Source organism: Elephantulus edwardii, unplaced genomic scaffold (assembly GCF_000299155.1).
Source record: "Elephantulus edwardii isolate Elephantulus edwardi_28Jun2011 unplaced genomic scaffold, EleEdw1.0 scaffold00033, whole genome shotgun sequence".
Classification (NCBI taxonomy): domain Eukaryota; kingdom Metazoa; phylum Chordata; class Mammalia; order Macroscelidea; family Macroscelididae; genus Elephantulus; species Elephantulus edwardii.
In genome coordinates this window covers 8,795,173-8,813,016 of record NW_006399783.1, presented here as the reverse complement: position 1 = coordinate 8,813,016, position 17,844 = coordinate 8,795,173, and the positions used below count along the sequence as shown (strand labels likewise).

Sequence of the window (17,844 nt, the reverse complement as noted above, 5' to 3'; positions counted from 1 at the left end):
TTTGAATTTCTTAAGCTGAAGGAACTGAAGAACAAATTCAAGCCTTAAGTTGCAATACTTAAATGATCCAGGAAGCATTGGAAAAAGATGGAAAGAGTATAGAGTCACTGTACCAAAAGGAATTGTTGGACACAGAAGAATTTAATGAAACAGTATATGAGAAAATGCCTGTGGTGATGAAGGAAGAAATTCAAGCTGCTCTGAAAGAATTGGCAAAAAACAAGGCCTCAGGAATTGATGCTCACCAAGTTGTGCCAAGAAATCTGGAGGACAGCCACCTGGTCAACTAACTTGAAAAGATCTATATTTGTTCCCATTCCGAAGAAAGGTGACCCAAAAGAGTACATAAATTATCAAGAAATATTGATATCACATGTAAGCAAGATCCTGCAGAAGATTATCTCAAAACGACTAAAATAGCAACACATCAACAGAGAACTGCCTGAAGTGCAGGCTGGGTTTAGAAAAGGTCATGGTAGTAGGGATATTATAACTAATGTTAGATCTTGGCATAAAGCAGAGAGTACCAGAGGAAAGACATTTGTGCAGATAACAACAAAATGTGGCTGACTCTTGAGAAGAATGGGATTCCCAGAACACTTGATTGTGCTTATACAAAACTTGCACTTGCACCAGGAGGGAGTCGTCAGAACAGAGCAAGGAAATACTGCATGGTCCAAAATCGGGAAGGTTGTATGCCAGGGATGTGTTCTACCTCCATACCTTTTCTATCTATATACAGAACAGATTATCTGGGAAGTTGGGCTTATTAAGGAGAAATATGACATCAGGACTGGAGGAAGACTCATCAATAACCTGTGTTATGCAGATGACACAACCCTGCTTGCTAAAACTGAGAAGGACCTGAAAAACTTGCTGCAGAAGGTCAACATCAAGAAAATAAAGATTCTCACCACTGGGCCAGTTGACAGCATCATGAAAGATAGTAAAGAGATTGAGATTGTTAACAGCTTTAGTTTGCTTGGCCCCACCGTCAATGCTCTTGGTACCAGCAGCCAAGAAATAAAAAGACAAACTGCATTGGAAAAGTCTGCTGTCAAAAACCTCTCCAAAGTACTAAAGAGCAACGATGTCAGTCTGGAGACTAAGGTGCAACTGATCCAGGCCGTAGTCTTTGAAATGACTTACTATACCCCAGAAAGCTGGACAATGACTAGGGATGATAGAAGGAGAATTAATGCCTTTGAGGTGTGGTGCTGGAGAATAGTACTGAGTATAACATGGACTGCTAAGAGTTCAAATAGGTTTGTCCTTGAGAGGAGAGAGGATGAGGCCAGGCTGCTGCAAGGAGGCAAAGATTCTGAAACTTCATCTGACATGCTTTGGATATGTTGCAAGGATGGACCAGTCCTTGGAGAAGACACCATGCTTGGGAGGGTTGAGAAACAGCACAAGAGAGGAAGATCCTTGATGAGATGGATTGATTCAGTGACAGGGGTAATGGGGTAGGTGTGTCAGAGACAATAAGATTGATACAGGCTAGAGCAGGATTTAGGGTTATTGTTCATAGGGTCACTATGACTTGACAATACATAACAACAATAGCAACATACTACATGTCGTGTGTGTGTGTGTGTGTGTGTGTGTGTGCATCAACTCTAGTGGCTTAGTGGTAAGAAACTGCAACTGCAATTCTGAAGGCACACAGTTCAAATCCACTAGCTTCTCTGTTTGAGAAGGATGGGCAATCTCCTCCCATGCCATTAACTGCCTCGGAAAATCCTTTAGAGGGTCAGCTGTGGATCAGTTTCACACAAATTATACACACACACACACACACACACACACACACACACACATATCCCCAGATATCTATATATACAGGCTGTTGGAGTCAAAGGATTCATTATATTTGTGTGTGTATATGTATGTGCATATATATGGACGGTGAAGAGTTTGAGATTCTTAACAGCTTTAATTTGCTTGGTTCCACAAGCAACACTCTTGATATCACCAGCAAGGAAATCAAAAGATGAATTGTATTGAAAAAGTCTGATGTCAGGGACATCTCTAGAGTTCTGAAGAGCAATGATGTCAGGCTGGAGTCCAAAGCTAAACAATGACTAGGGACGATAGAATTGATGCCTTTGAGCTGTGGTGCTGGAGAAGAGTACTGATATAGCATGGACTGCTAGGAGAACAAACAGGCTCATTCTAAAGAGGGTGAAGCCAGGCTGCTCCTTGGAGGCAAAGATTCTGAAACTTCGTCTGACATACTCTGGGCATGTTGCAAGGGGGTCCAGTCCTTGGAAAGGGAAATTATGCTTGGGAGGGTGGAGGGACAGCACTGGAGAGGAAGACTCTCAATGAGATGGATTGACTCAGTGACTGGAGTAATGGAGGTAGGTGTATCAAAGATGATGAGATTGACTCATAGTAGAACAGGGTTCAGAGCTATTGTGCACAGAGTTGCTATGAGTCTCAGGCTACTTGACAGCACATAACTACAACGACATATATACCAATATTTGGTTTATATACATGGATGTTGTCTTGGGAAAGCCAAACCTAATAGACTGAAGGCAAGAATTCTACCACTGAACCATCATCCATTGTATTGCCTTGTGAAAATTCTTTCCCCTCTGTTAGCATCAGTCTCTGCATTGATAAAATGATTAGTTGGATGAGACTAACATCTTCAAATTACTCTCTTCTATGCTTTGAAATTTCCTTCAAGAAAACCCAAAGTGGAGGGTGTCAGGGGTCTACACATGAAGTTTAAGCACAGCCATTTGCAATGGGCTCTGGACACCTTACATCAGTCAATTTAATAGTTCTGTGGTCATCCAATTCATATTATGAACAGTTTTTTATTGGTCCTCTGCTAAAAATAAACATTTGGAAAATGCGAGACAATATTCTCTCCAAAGGACTCTTCCAGCTCCGGTAGTCTGTGATTCTAAACAGGTGGAATATTTGGTAACATCTTTTCATTCATCAGCATAATTGGGAGCTGAGGCGTGCCTGCCAAAACATAATCTATATCTAAATAAAATCTTCTGTGTGCAAAACAATGTCAGTGAAGGACATTCAGAAGAGAGTCAGCATGTGGAAGGGTTTGAATAGCTCAGATTCCTGTTTTGTAATTTGACTTTATCTGCCAAGTGAAGCTAGAAAGGAAGCCCACCATAGCCGATCTACTATCTGCTATTTTTGAGCCAGGAATGCAAACTTGTCATAAGTGAACTGAATCTGGGCCCGTAAAGATTTCAGAGAGCACATCCAGTGCTTTAAGGAGAGAACTCAAAAGGTAGGAAGACAGAGAGCAGAGGGATAAATGAAAACAAGAGCTATGGAGAGTGGAGAGGTAGTGGAAAGGGGGCTCATACACCACGAGGATTACAGCCAGTGTTGTGAAGCAATATATGTACAGATGTCTGAATGGAATACCAAACTATTTTGTAAACTTTAATTCAAACAAAGCACACAAAAAAATGCCCCTTTCTGGAGCAATTCTGTTCTTTGCACATGGGGTCACTATGAATTAGAATTAAAAAGAAACAACCTTTCAGTTAATTACCCTCAATATTTAGAAATTATAAAATGCATTTAAACCCCAGATTCTGGGATTCCTTTGAAAATAGGAAGATATGACATCCGGCTTGCATTCTACTAGGATGATATCAGGTGGACAGAGGCAAGGACGGTCCCCTTTTTTCAGGCACCCATGCCTCTCTGTGCTCTAGCCGGCCACTCCTCACCATATACCTGACTCCAGAGCATGGTGCCAGCTACCATGTATGACCTGTGCTTGCACTGTGCATTTTTCTCTACACTGTAGACGAATGGGAATGAAGGAGAGCAACTCTCTTTGTCATTATGCAGAGAGTCCTGATACTGCACTAGGCTAAGTGTTGGACTACTGACCAAATCCACAGGAGGAAAATGTGGTATTCTCTTCCTGAGAAGACTTACCACCTGGGAAACAGGAGCCTCATGGGGCGGCCCCACTCTGCCCCATGAAGTTGATATGAAGAGGCAATGAGTTTGGTTTTGTTGTTATTCAAAGTGAGGAAATAAAAAATATGTTAGTCTGGAAAATCAAGGTTCTTTATGGCATTAGCCCTCCACCGGGGGTGATACTGTTCTGATGGGACATTTAGCCCTGTCTGAAGGCATATGAAATTGTTGTCAGTTAGTGGGGTGCCACTCGCACATGGTCAGTAGATCAGGTGTTGTGGGTTGAATTTCATCCATCAAAGAGATGTATTAGAGTCCTGCCTGTAGCACCTAGGATGTGACCCTTTGGGAGAATTGAGGGAGGAGTTAATGAAAGTCATAGAAGATCTGAGGGTGATGGTTCCTAAACAAAAAAAAATCCTCCCGAGTGACGGGAAGACACCCTGTGATGTTGGAGGGAGATGCTTCTACAAGCCTGGGAACAAAAAGGATGCTGGCAGTGGTCAGAAGTTAAAAAGATAGAAATAAGGACTTTATCCAAGAGCCCTGAATCTGAATTTTTATCCTATAGAATGTAAGAAAATACATGTATCGCTTTAAAGTCACTCACTCGTATATTGTCATGACAACACTATGTTACAGTCACAGGGATGCTGCTAAACATCCTCAAATGAGTCACATGACAATCTCTGACAACAAGGACTAGCCTGACCCAAAGCATTGATAGCACCAAGATGGATAAATCCTGAGATATGAGTTTTATGAAAGTTTACCATGCTGCCTCTTCACTCCTTTACACCATCTGGCTGAACCCTGCATTTCCAGGCCTCAGCTTTGTGGGTTATGAAGCCTGATTGGCCAAGGTTGAAACTGAAGATAAGAAACCTCTGTGTGTGAGGTGGGAATGGCCTCAGGGCTTCACTTCCCCTTTGTTTCAGCCACAAGGATCCTCTTGTGCATCTAAGAGGAGGAGTTCTTGCCTTGGCTGAGGCCTGGTGACATTCAGTTCAGTCCATGCTTTGGATTTCAGAGCTTGTAAATGTCAGAGATGGCCCCAAAACACTGATAAGACTTTCCCCATCAATGAGCTCCTCAGCTCGCCTTTGGTTCACACTGGTCAAACCACACAGCCTTCCAGGAATTCAATGTGTGCCCTCAGCAAGAGCCTAACTGTGGCAACAGTTACAGACCCCAGGACAGTCTGTCCACCACGCAGTGCTTCCCACAGTGAACAGCCTGATGGAAAGGACAATAAAATGCTGGCCAGGAACTTGGATGGAGACCAGCAGATGGGAAAGGTCCTGGATGAGAGTAAAAAAAGGATCAGCGGTCACCAGGTGTTGAGGACTGGGGAGAGGGAAGATGAGGTGGAGCACAGGGAATTTCTTAGGAAGGTAAAACCATTCTGCACGACATTGTGACAATGCATGACCCATGACATTGGGCATTTGTCAAAACCCACTGGGCTGCCCAATATGAAGACTCAACACCAACACTAAAGATGAACTTTAGTTAATGCGTCAAAGAAGCTGATTCATGCATGATAGCAAACGTGCTGCAACATCAGTTCAAGATGATAACAGTGAAAGCACCAGTGAGAGAAGGTCTATGAAAACTCTACCTTCTGCGCACCACTAACTGTTCTAAAAGGAAAGCTTATTTAGGAAAAATAGTCCTAGCAAGAAAGAAGAAAAGCTTTGAGAGGTTACAAGTTAATTCCCAGTGGTGAGTGGAGTCACTATAGAGGATCCACATCCAAGCCTAAGGCAGAACAGTCAGCAAGTGTCCGGGGTCAGTCCCAGAGGGGACACCACCTCACAGCTCATGAGTAAGGAAGACCAAAGGAGACTTGCCTCATTTGAATTCTGGCACTGGAGAAGAATGCTGGATATCAAATGAACTGCAGCAAGACCAAATGAATCTATCTTGTAAGAAGGACAGCGAGAATACTGCTTAGAAGCATGTACCTGGAGCATGCAATTATGAGGGATCACTCTGTGGTGAAAGGCATAATGCTTGGCAGAATGTCGGTGAAAAATAGCGAGTCCTTCCTATATGAGATGCAAGTGAGATAGAATCACACCAGTGGCTACAACAACAGGCTAACACAGAATAGTGACTATGAGGGTGATGCCGGCTAAGCCAGCGTGGACACAGGGCTGCTATGCATTCGAACCAAATCAAAGGCACGGAAGAGAAACATAACTTGTCCACCCATTTATCCATCCATCCATCCACACGCCCCCCCCACCCCACCGCCTCATCCATATTTTCAACAAAATATTTACTGTGTGGAATTCTGTGCTTGTGCAAGGCACACAACCTCTGTCCTTGAGGAATCAAGGTCATGCTGTGGGATGTTCTAGATGTTTAATCACAAGTAAGTTACTTGCCTCTCTGTTTCTTTATCAATAAAGCAAGGGGAACAATTTCCATCTTGGAGGAGATGCCATGAAGATTCACTAGGACCTGTTTAGCAAGCCACAGAGGACTGACTTAAAGAGCTGGTAAAATTCTCAAGCCCGTCCTTTCCTTCCACACGTGAGCATCGCTGTGCTCACATATGATCCTGTAGTGCACTGAGAAAGGGAGATTATGAGTCCCCTTTTATTCATAAGACGCACAGAGGTCTCTGTGGGCCACAGATTGGCACAAGAGGCCAAGCAGCCCACCTACCAGCGGCAAGCTCCCGTGTGATGCGTGAGTCGGTAAGCGTTCACAGCGGGGCACTCATGCGCCCAACTCAGCCCTGTTAATTCCAGCCTGACCTCTGTTTGCCTCCAGTCAGCAAGCAGAGGCACATCCACAGCTGTTTGTGGGATGCGCATCCCTCTCTTTCACTGTACTATCGAGCACGAGCACGTAGAAAGGACCTGGGTCAAACTGACTGATTGACTGTTATTTCTGGCTCCCGCCGCTGAAACCCTTGTGGCCTCTAACAGATGGTCTTAAAGGAAGAGTTCGGGGTGCAGATGTGTTTGTCCGCATGTGCGTGCCTACTCACCAAGCTTGTACCACATATCTCGGATGGAGAAGCCAATTAACCGTCTCATGTCCCCGTACCTAGAAAGAGCACAAACCTCGGCCTCAAGCACTGTCTCAGTATCAGGAGACACCCCCACCCCACCCCCAAAGGAAATTCAAAACTGTAACCTACTTATCCAGGATTTTGTTGTGCTTGGCGTGTGAGAACTGTTCCAGCTGCAGCGAATCCTGGGTGATAAAAGCCACTGCCAGATGAAAATAGTTGTTCCACAGCTGTAAATGAAAGAGCAGAAAACAGTCACGGAGTGAGTCTGAAGTGGGAAGGCATATTAAATGCTGGGTAATGTGAATAATTTATGAGGATGGCAGAAGACAGAGGCAGAACCAGTTTAATTGTGTGCACTGCAATTTTCTAACTGGCACTCACTCTGAAATGAACATTCAGGACAAACAGAGGCCAATGGAAGGGATTTTTTTCTATGCACTGACCATATTCACTCTCTGATAAAGGTGTCTAGGAGGAAAAGGAGATTTTTAGGGCTGTTGTTTTGCTTTGGTTATGTTTTTGGAAAGACATATAACCCACCTCGGTTGGGAGCCCTGGTGAGCTGGCTCCTCGGCTCCGGAATTAGAAGGCAATGAGAGACTGGGTAGTTCAGGGACGTGACAGTCTTCCCTAATTCCGGACGTCGTCCCTAATTCACCCGACAGCTTGGAGGACAAGCCTGCCATCCGTTCTGTCTTAAAATACTTTGCCTTCTCCTTTCCCTGAGGGAGCTCTGATGGCTTAGTGGAAAGGAATTGCACTGCCACCCCAAAGGTATGCTACCAGTTTCTCTCAGAGAAAGATGGGCAGTCTGCTTCCGTGCGATTTACTGCCTCTGAAAACCTGCTAGAGGGCCAGCTACGGGTTGGTTCTGACTTGCCAGGACACAGTAACAACAATATGGTGAGGCTCTATTTGTGTGTGTGACATGGTAGAACTATGTTCCACAGGATTTTTAGTGGTCCATTTTTCAGAGGTAGATGGCCTTGTATTTCTTTGTAGGTGACTCTGGGGGAAGGGAGGACTCAAACCTCCAATCTTGTGGGTGGCAGCCCACAGTGTTAACTGTACCACATGACTGGTTATGTGTGGACTCATCACGTGTAGACATGTACATGGCCTAATTATGAGGATGATGCTAAATTTCAGGAATGTATCCTAGTGCAAGGTTCAGATCTTTTTGTTCATAGGGTCACTATGAACTCGACACAGTGATACCTAACAACAACGATCCTAGTACTCACACAATGAATAAGGAAGACTGAAGAATTGAAGCCTTTGAATTATGGTATTGCTGAGAATATTGAATATGTACGGACTTCCAGACAAACAATCAAATGTCTCTTGGAAAAATACTGCTGGAATATTCCTTAGAAGCAAGGATAGAGAAACTTTGCCTTACATATTTTGATTATGCTATTGGAGGATAGATAGCATCAATCAAATCCAGAGTTGTGCTTAAATCACAGCAAAAGATATGGTTAACAGAAGCTGGAGTTTTGCACTCTGCTTGAGTTTTAGCTTTCATTATTGGTTAACTTCTCTGGAATGAAGTTTAGCACTTTATTTGTCTCTGTATCTCTAGACCCATGTCTAATTCTCTGTGTTTGTACCCCTGTAAGCTGAGCTGGTATAGCAAATAGTTTTGTGTGGGGCCATTAAAATTCCAAACTTAGACCATGAGCTCATCTCCCGGCCAAATGTTATTGTTTGGGAAAGTAAGGGAGAAGCCCATGCTAAGATTGAAAAACACACCATTTGGCTCTGAAAAAGTAAATAACTTCCTCAAAGAAGAAACACCGAAAGATAGTAATGTATTACACAAGTTTTGACCTTCAAAATGCTCCAGATTTTTTCCCCCTTCCAGGGTGAATTCCTACTAAGTGCACTTCGCAGCAGGCTAAAATGCCTCCATTGAAGGATTTGTCAAAACACAGATATCATATGTTCTCAGTTACATAAATAGGAAAGCCTCTATCTCATAGTTATTAACTTGAAATCAATTCACAGCAGACTCTCCATTAGGTTTCTGACGCTATAAATGGCATGGAAGGAGACTGACCATATTTCTCCCTTAGAGCAACTTGTAGATTCAAATGGCCAGAGATAGAAGAATTGGCACAGAAGAATTTCAAGAAACAAGTTATGAGCAAGAGGCAATGGTGTTGAAGGAGGAAGTACAGGCTGCTCTGAAGGACTTGGCAAAAAATAAAGCCCCGGGAATACCAATTGATGTATTTCAGCAAACAGAGCTGTCCTGTATGTGCGCACCAAGTTGTGTCAAGAAATCTGAAGAACAACTGCTTATACTGACTGGAAGAGATCCATATTTATTCCAATTCAAAAAAAGGTAACACAACAGAGTGTGGAAATTATCAAACAATATCACTAATATCACACACTAGCAAAATCCTTCTGAAGATTATCCAGAAAAGACTTGAACAGTACATTGACAAAGAACTACCAGAAATACAAGCTGGGTTTAGAAGAGGTTGTGGCAGTAGGGATGTTATTGCCAATGTCAGATGGATCTTGGCAGAAAGCAGAGAGTACCAGATGAATGTCTATCTGTGTTTCATTGACTAGGGAAAGGCATTTGACTGTGTGGATCACTATAATTTGTGGATAACCTTGAGGAAAATGGGAATCTCAGAACACTTGATTTTACTTATACAAAACCTATACTTGGACCAAGAAGCAGTCCTCAGAACAGAGCAAGGAAACACTGCATGGTTCAAAATCAGGAAAGGAGTGTGTCAGGGATGCATCCTGTTCCCGTTCCTTTTCAATCTGTATGCAGAACAGATCATTCGGGAAGCAGGGCTTTATGAAAAGAAGCATGGCATCAGGATTGGAGGAAGACTCAATAACAACCTACGATATGCAGGACCTGAAGCACTTGCTGCAAAAGGTCAAGGACAGTAGTCTTCAATAAGGATTGAAGCTCAACATCAAGAAGACAAAGATTCTCACCATTGGGCCAATTGGAATCACAATATTAGATGGAGAAGAGATTAACGTTGTTAGCAATTACAGCTTGCTTGGATCCACAATCAACACTCTTAACACCAGTAGTCAACAAATTGCATTAGGAAAATCTGCTGTCATGGACCTCTCCAGAGAGCTGAAGAACAAAGATGTCAGTCTGTATATAAAGGTGCACTGAACGCAGGCCATGATGGTTTTCTCAATTACTTATTATGCTTCAGAGAGTTGGGCAATGACAAAGGATGACAGAGTAAGAATAGATGCCTTTGATTTGTGGTGCTGGAGAAGAGTCTTGAACATACCATGGAATGCCAAGAAAACAAATAGGTCTGCCTTGGAAATGGTGAAACCAAGTCTCTCCTTGGACACCAGGATTTTGAAGTTCCATCTCACTTTGGTCACATGGCCAGGAGAGATCAGTCCTTGGAGAAGGACATCATGCTCAGAAGGGTAGACAGACAACACAGGAGAGAGAGATCCCAGACAAGATGGATTGATACAGTAACTGGAGCAATGGGTTGCTGTGTCAGAATTAGTGGGACTGGCTCAGGACAGGAAAGGTATACATCGCAGGCAACTCAATGGCACATAAAAGCAGTAACATACTATGACAGGTTTGGAAGCAGGAGTGACATCCACTTTCTAAATAACATGCCTCCGGAAACTCTGTGGATTTTGATAAATGTTAATAGTTGTAGAGGGGCTTCAGGCCTTTTGTTCATAGGGTCACTATGAGTTGTGCTTGACTTGAAGGCAATCAACAACAACAACAAAGTCTCTATAGATGACACCAGCAAAGTTTCCTATAGGAAAGTGTATAGAATCTAAAATTCATTACAGAATATAAAGGAGAGGAAGGAAGAATAGGGAAAGAGAGAGAGCCTTACTATTTAATGGACATTCAATTTTTAAGGATGTTGGAAAACTCTGAAATAGGTAATGGTGATGGTTGCACAACATGATAAACATAACTAAGCCCTGGTGATGCAAAGGGTAAGTGCACACCTATTAACTAAAAAGTTGGTAGCTCAGCCTCACACAGTGGATCCACAGGAGAAAATCCTGATGACCCACTTCTGTAAAGATAGTTGTAGTTGTTGTTGTGGTTGTCATTGTTGTTGAGTACCACCAAATTGGAACCAAACCATAGCTGACCCTCCAGCAGGTTTTCAGAGTCAGTTAATCACACAGGAGGAGATTGTTCATCTTTCTCCCGTAGGGCAGCTGGTGGATTGGAACTGTGTGCCTTTGGAATTGCAATGCAGCTTCTTACCACTAGCTTGAAAAACTCTCTGGGAAAGTTTAACTCTGTCGCCTGGGGTCATTATGTGTCAACAGTTAACTCAAGACCTTCTAACAAAAGTATCACTGACTTGTACATGTGAAGAATATAAAAATGGTAAATCATTTGTTATAGATATATTTAATACAATTAAAACAAACAATCAAAAACAAAAATGTGCACGCGTGCGCGCGCGCGCGCACACACACACACACACACACACACACACACACACACACAGGTCCCTTTTCCCGGGCAGGAGGTATGAAAATTTTTTATTCAACTGAGCTTCCAAGGCTATATAAATTGCACAGAAAGGGACTGTGCATTTTTTCTCTTGGAGTGGGTTGGTAGATTTGAACTATCAGAGAAACCTGGCCTTTGAGTTAACAGTGTAACTCCCTATGGACTGTGCTACCAGAACTTCTCAATTCCTTTTTAGGGAGTGTCAGAGACAGTATGATTGGCACAGGACAGAGTAGAGTTTAGGGCTGTTGTACATAGGATTGCTATGAGTCGCAAGCGACTCGATGGCACATAACAACAACAATAATATTTTGAATCACAGAGCAATAGAGACTTGAAGCTGAAATGAACTTAAGGGTCACCTAGCCCAATTTCTTTATTTCATAGATGTGAAGGTCCAAAAATTTAAATGACCACCCAAAGTTATAGATGCTGTGAGTTTAATGAGATTGAGCTATTTTAAATTAACTGTCAAAAGACTTATGAAAATAGTAACACATATGCTTAAAAAAATTAAATGGCAAAAAAGATTATATAATAATAAAAGTTCTTTTCCTTCCTATCTTCTATTCTAGTCTAATTCCCCAGAAGAAAATATTGTTAACAATTTCTTGGCTACCATTACAGAAAAATTTTATGCATAAACAAATATATGTATAGGCTGCTATTTTTTTTTAATATTCTGCTGTACTTTGCTTTTTTCCTTTCACCAATGTATCTTGCAAATATTTCCATATTAACACATACAGATATGCTCCATTCTTTTTTATTACTACTACATGGCCCTCTGCTGTAAGGATTCACTTTCATTTTAACCAATTCCCTATTTAACTCGGTTTTCTCTCCCCTCTGTACCAACAGTGCTGTAATCAACATATTTGTTTCTATATCTGTATGCATGAGAGACTAGTGGTAGTTTACATTCCAAGGACTGGAGCTGCACAGTCACAGGGTGTCTGCAGGTTTTGCTGCTGAGTTTTCTGAGATACTGGAGAGCAGCCTTCCAAGATTCCAGTCCAATTACCAGCTTCATTATCATGCGTAAAGCTGCTTATCTCACTGAGCCTCAGTCTCCTCATCTAGAAGATGAGAGGAATAATATCTTCTTAAATGATACTACTATAAAGACCAAACAAGAAAACTACTGCCTCCTTAACCCTTCAGGAAGTTCTAGTGTTGTAGTCCATTGAGAAGCACACTACTAACACAAAGCCCTGCCTCTTTATTTTTTTAAATATTTTTCTTCCATTTTATTAAAAATCAATAATTTTTTTATTGTGATTTTCACGACAGCTTACAGAAAAGTTGGATTTTCATTCATTCATTGTTGCACATTCCCCCCACCATGCCTCCATTCCCCTCCCTCAGTTCACCTTTTAAAAAAAAAATTCTTTCACTATTTCACAATTTCTTCCCTTTGCCACTTTCTTCCCCCTCCCCTAGTCCAATTTACCATGTACCTTTTATTCTGGGCTGGGGGAGGGGAATGCATTTCCAATGCAGTGTTCATTATCTGTCCTCTCTTCTCCTCACCTCTCCCTTACCCCACCCCTGCCTCGTTAGCAATTTGAATTTATTAGCTGCTCCTGGGGAGAAAATGGGCAGTCTTCTCTCACATGATTTACAGCCTCAGAAACCCAATGGAGGGTCAGCTATGAGTTAGTCTCAATCTTAAGGAAGTGAAGGAGGGACAGATAGAGTTCATTTTTTTACTCAATTTTGTGTTCTCAGCTCAGATATCATTTTCTGGAGCACAACTGATTTCCCCATTACTCATTCTCAGGACACCCTGTTCACAGTGTGTATAGCATATTTTATACAAAAGTCATTTCTTTTCTCTCTCCGTTACTGAATGTGAACACCATGCAGGCAGGAACATCATCTTTTTCCTCCCTGTTTACATATAGTGTTCATCATTTCTAAGGTATAGTTGCAGATGTTACCTTACTGGATTTCATTTCTATTGTGGTAAAAATACATCTAACTAAACATTTGCCAATTCCTTAAGTTTGACATTTATCCTGTTGTACAGCCTTTAGTACTGCCCTTTTCCAAATCATTCCACTATTAGCAAAATCTCAGGAGCTCGTAAGTGGAGACTGCCTACCCTGATTCCTCTCTCATTCTTGCGGAGTCAGAAACAACTCATGGGGACTCTGCAGTGGGTTTCTGAGACTGTAAATTGCACGGGAGGAGATTTCCCATCTTTTTCCTCAGGAGTTTCTGATGGATGCAAACTTCAAGTAACCACAAACAAACTGTGGACTCTATAGTTCATATCCTGTAAAGAGGAATCATATGGTATTTATCCTTTTGTGTCTGGTTTATTTCACTCAGGATAATGTTTTCAAGTTGCATACATAATCACAGCATATTTCAGGATCTCACATCTCTTTTTGGCTGAATAGCAAGCTTCACTGTGGATTCAAAGACTGCAAATCTCCAGAGATTCAAGTCTACAAGTTGACTCCACAGGAGAAAGATGGGCCATCTCTTAGGGTTTCAGAGACCTGGTGGAGAGTCATCAAGTGTTGGAATTGACTCGATGGTACTGAGTTTGAGTTTTAGTGTTAAAATTCTACTGGATGCACCACATCTTGTTATCTACTCATTACCTGATGGGCATTTAGGTGGTTTTCAGTTTTGGCTATTATGCATATGCTGCAATGAAGGCTGGTGAACAGGGACACTGAGTCTCTGCTTTCAAGTGATTGGGGTAAACACCTAGAAGAGGACTGCTGAGTCAAAATCGAGTCGTTTATTGACTACTGAATATCCATTGTTTAACATCATGAAAAGGAACCCTGGTGATACAATGGTAAGTGATGGTTGCCAACCAAGATGTTGGCACTTAGAAGTCATGAGCAGTTCTACAGGTGATAGGCCAGTTCACCTGTGTCCTCGAGGGTCACTTGAATTGGAATTTACCTGATGGCAGACTACAACGAAAGGAAGCATCCTGACTGTGTACACAGCACAAGGTTAGGAAATTGTTGTTGAATGAGCTCTTCAATGAACCAAGGTTTTTGCATGCATTTTTATCAACTCACCTTAGAAAACTAAGTTTCTTATTTTTCTCATTATTCTCCCCATTTTACAAATCAGGAAACTGGGTCTCAGAGAGGTTAAATTAACTTGCCTAAAGTCTTATGGATGCCAAATAACAAAAGCTTGCACTCAAACCCCGTTGTTTCTCTTACACTCTTGAAGTCTTTGTTCTTAAGCATGCTGTTCTTTGGCTAAATCCCTTTTTGTTTCCTTTCTCAACTTCCTTTAGTCTTTGCTGGTGGTGATGTTCATCTGATAGTTCAGTCTTTATGCCAGAATATGTAAGGATTTTTAATTCTACAGGATTACTTTCTTAGTGACCTCTAATTATTATTTACCCCACATTCCAGTGTGAGAAACCAGCACACAGTATTGCTGAAATGGAGTCAGTAGGTCCTAAATGCAGTCAGTATGCCCCAAGGAGGTCCTCCTGAGGGTGATTCTGGGAATAGAAGGCTCTGGGTGTGGGCTCAGATAAGAACATCAGGCCTGATGCTGTCCATCCAGGCCCTCAAGCAGAAGAAAGCATGGCCGGTAGTCCCAAGTGAATGTCCATCTTTCTGCCTGGTGCAGCTGGCCCACATGGGGGACACTGTGGGCTTCCTAGGGGCAGCTCTTACTGTTTCCTCCATGTCTGTGCCTCTTATCTTTTTCTGTGGAGTCCCTGGTGACACTAGCCATTGCAGAAGTCATTAATTTCCTTCAATCTTCCACCAAAGTCTGGAAATATTTTTGAATGTTTTTGTATTTTACTAAGGCTCAGTGTAGGCTGAAAAGTGAGTCTGAGATGCTCTGTTTCCCAAAAGACGATCTTGAGATACCTCAAAGCCTACGTTGAAATTACCACCAAGAAAAAGACACCAAACTCTACCATCAAGTCAATTCCAATTGAGCAAAGCTTCATCTAGTTTCAGAGGTTGTAATCTTAATGAGAGGAAAATGCTCTTATTTTTCCCACTGAGGGGATGATGGCATAGTCTTTCAATGATCATGCTGCTAGAGTTCTTTGGAACTACTACACTCAGTGCTGATCAGGGTTTTCTCCAAAGAAAAGATGATGACCTTAGCACCACCAGAAATCGTGTTCGCAGCATTTGCTAACTTTAACCACTGATTCTAGAGCCAATCACAATTTCCAACATGGAGATCCAAGTCTTTCAGTCAATCAGAACTTCCATCTCAGAATTCTCTATCCTGAAGCTTCTCAAGCTAGGCACAGTTGTCTTCTCCAATTCAACCAGACCTTATTTCTAAGAGTTAGTGCGTAAGTGTAGAAAGGGCCTGGCTCTTCAGCCAGTCCTGGAATTGAATCATAGGAGCTCTTCTAAATAACAACTTCTGTTAGCTGCCATCTAGTCAGCCATCTGACACCACGGCAACTCTACACACAAAAGAACAAAACACTCCCTGGTCCAGATCAGCCACAGTTTGGACTTTTATGTCCACAGAGTTATCACCGTTTGATTTACAGAAGGACCTCACTAGGGCTTCATCCCTGGTTTATTTTAGTCTTAAAGGTTCAGTCGTATTGTAACACATGAGCCTCCATTTAAAGAAGTGTTAGGCCACACAGGAAGTGACTTAGAGCTTACTATTGTTATGTATTGTAGAGTAGGAACTGACTCCTAACTGATCTTCCATCAGGTCCTCAGAGGCTGTAATGACAAGGGAAAAGATTGTCCGTCTTTCTCTTTTGAGGCAGTTGGTAGATCTGAAGTCCCCGCAGCATAATTCCTCATCCATGAAGCCACTACCAGGTGACCCTTAACAGAAAAAGTAACCACTTAACTGAAAATGCTTATTCACTAATAAAGTGCGTATGTCCAAGCCTAATTGACCCTATGAGAAGTAGTAGCATGCCCTCAGTAGACACCTCATAAATGCTAGTTGCCTTCTTGAAATCCAAATGAATGTTGTCTCAAGCTTGGATTCTAGGAAGATGAGTTTACAGTTCTCTGTCAAGGAGCCCACTGGTGGTACAATGGTCAATTGTTAAGTGCCCACTTGTAAATTAAAAAGTTGGCATCTAATGCCACTTACGGTACCATGGGAGAAAGATCTGGCTGTCTACTTCTGTAGAAAATCCAACGACACAGATGCACATTGTCCTGGAGGGTCACTGTGAGTCTGAAATGACTCAAAGATAAAGTTCTTTTTTCTAGTTTTTTTCGGCTTTTGGTTTTTGGTTTTTTGGAGGTGATCTATAAAGGACTTGGCAGCCCACTACACAATAGAACATGAAGATTCCAACATTTCTGAAGGCGGAGCAGAGCTCCTTTGCTTCTGAATTCCTCTCTCTTTCATGCTTTTAAGTTGAAACAAGTTCACAGCTGACCTTCTATCAGGATTTTGGAGGCTGTAAACAGCATGGTGAGAGACTGGCAATCTTTCTCCCTCGGAGCCACTGGTGGAGTCAAACTGCCAGAGGGGGCTACCTTTGGGTTAGCAGCACACTCCCTATGAACTGGGCAACCAGAGCTACCCAGAATTGCTTGTTGTCCGCTGCAGGGTAGGAACCACCTCATAGCTCACCCACTAGATTTTCAGAGGTGGCACGTTGTACTTAGAGGAGATTGCCCTTCATTCTCCTATAGAGCAGCTGGAGTTGGTGGATTTGAACCACATGCCTTGTGGTTGGTAGAGCAAATTCTTACCTCTGGGCCACCAGATCATGTAAATGTCATCCAGATACTAACACTCAAGGCCCAGCATCCTAATGCAAATCATTATAGCCCCAAAGCAAAGAGCATCATTTTTGTAATTCCCAGGACTTGTCACCTACACAATGGTCCTCATAGAGTCTCTCACTTTCTGCACTTTGAATAAAAACCCACCATTCCAGAAGAGATATCATGGATAATCTCATTGTACCCGCCCTTCCCCTGGACAGCAGCTGCCAGAGGCAGCAGCATTCAGTGATGGATGCTGTTCCTGCTGATATTAAATGCATAATTAATGAAACGGTAAGAAGGAAACAAGGTATGTTCCAAGCAGGGTAGAGAGAACAAATCCACTGACACACAGGGTGAGAAGAAGGCAGAAGAACACAGATAAGGTTGAAAAATGATCCTGTGGTTGAGTGCTTTTCAATAAACATCTGTGAAAGTCTCATTAGAAAAATTTTATTTTCGTTTGTAATGCTGGCCACTTTCCCATTTTACAGGATCCTGTGGGTGTAACAGCTCTAGGCAATGTTGTGGTGGGGGAAAAAAAAGGCTTCCTGACTCTCCTGTTTTGTTTTGGGGATTTTTGGTTTGTTTGTCTGTGGTTTTTTGGTTTGTTTTTATATATATATATATATATATATGTATATACTGTGGCCTAGTGG

General features: G+C 42.2%; 1 protein-coding gene across 1 annotated transcript in view; it reads right to left on the bottom strand.

Annotated features, from left to right (window-relative positions):
- Nucleotides 1–17,844, bottom strand: part of DOCK2 (dedicator of cytokinesis 2) — a 736,392-nt gene that overhangs the window by 108,958 nt on the left and 609,590 nt on the right. Inside the window, exons 31-32 of the mRNA XM_006884420.1 lie at nt 7,079–7,179; nt 6,926–6,984 (exon numbers count right to left, since the gene is read on the bottom strand). Coding sequence (XP_006884482.1) covers nt 6,926–6,984; nt 7,079–7,179 — 160 coding nt within the window. The remainder of the gene's footprint in view (nt 1–6,925; nt 6,985–7,078; nt 7,180–17,844) is intronic.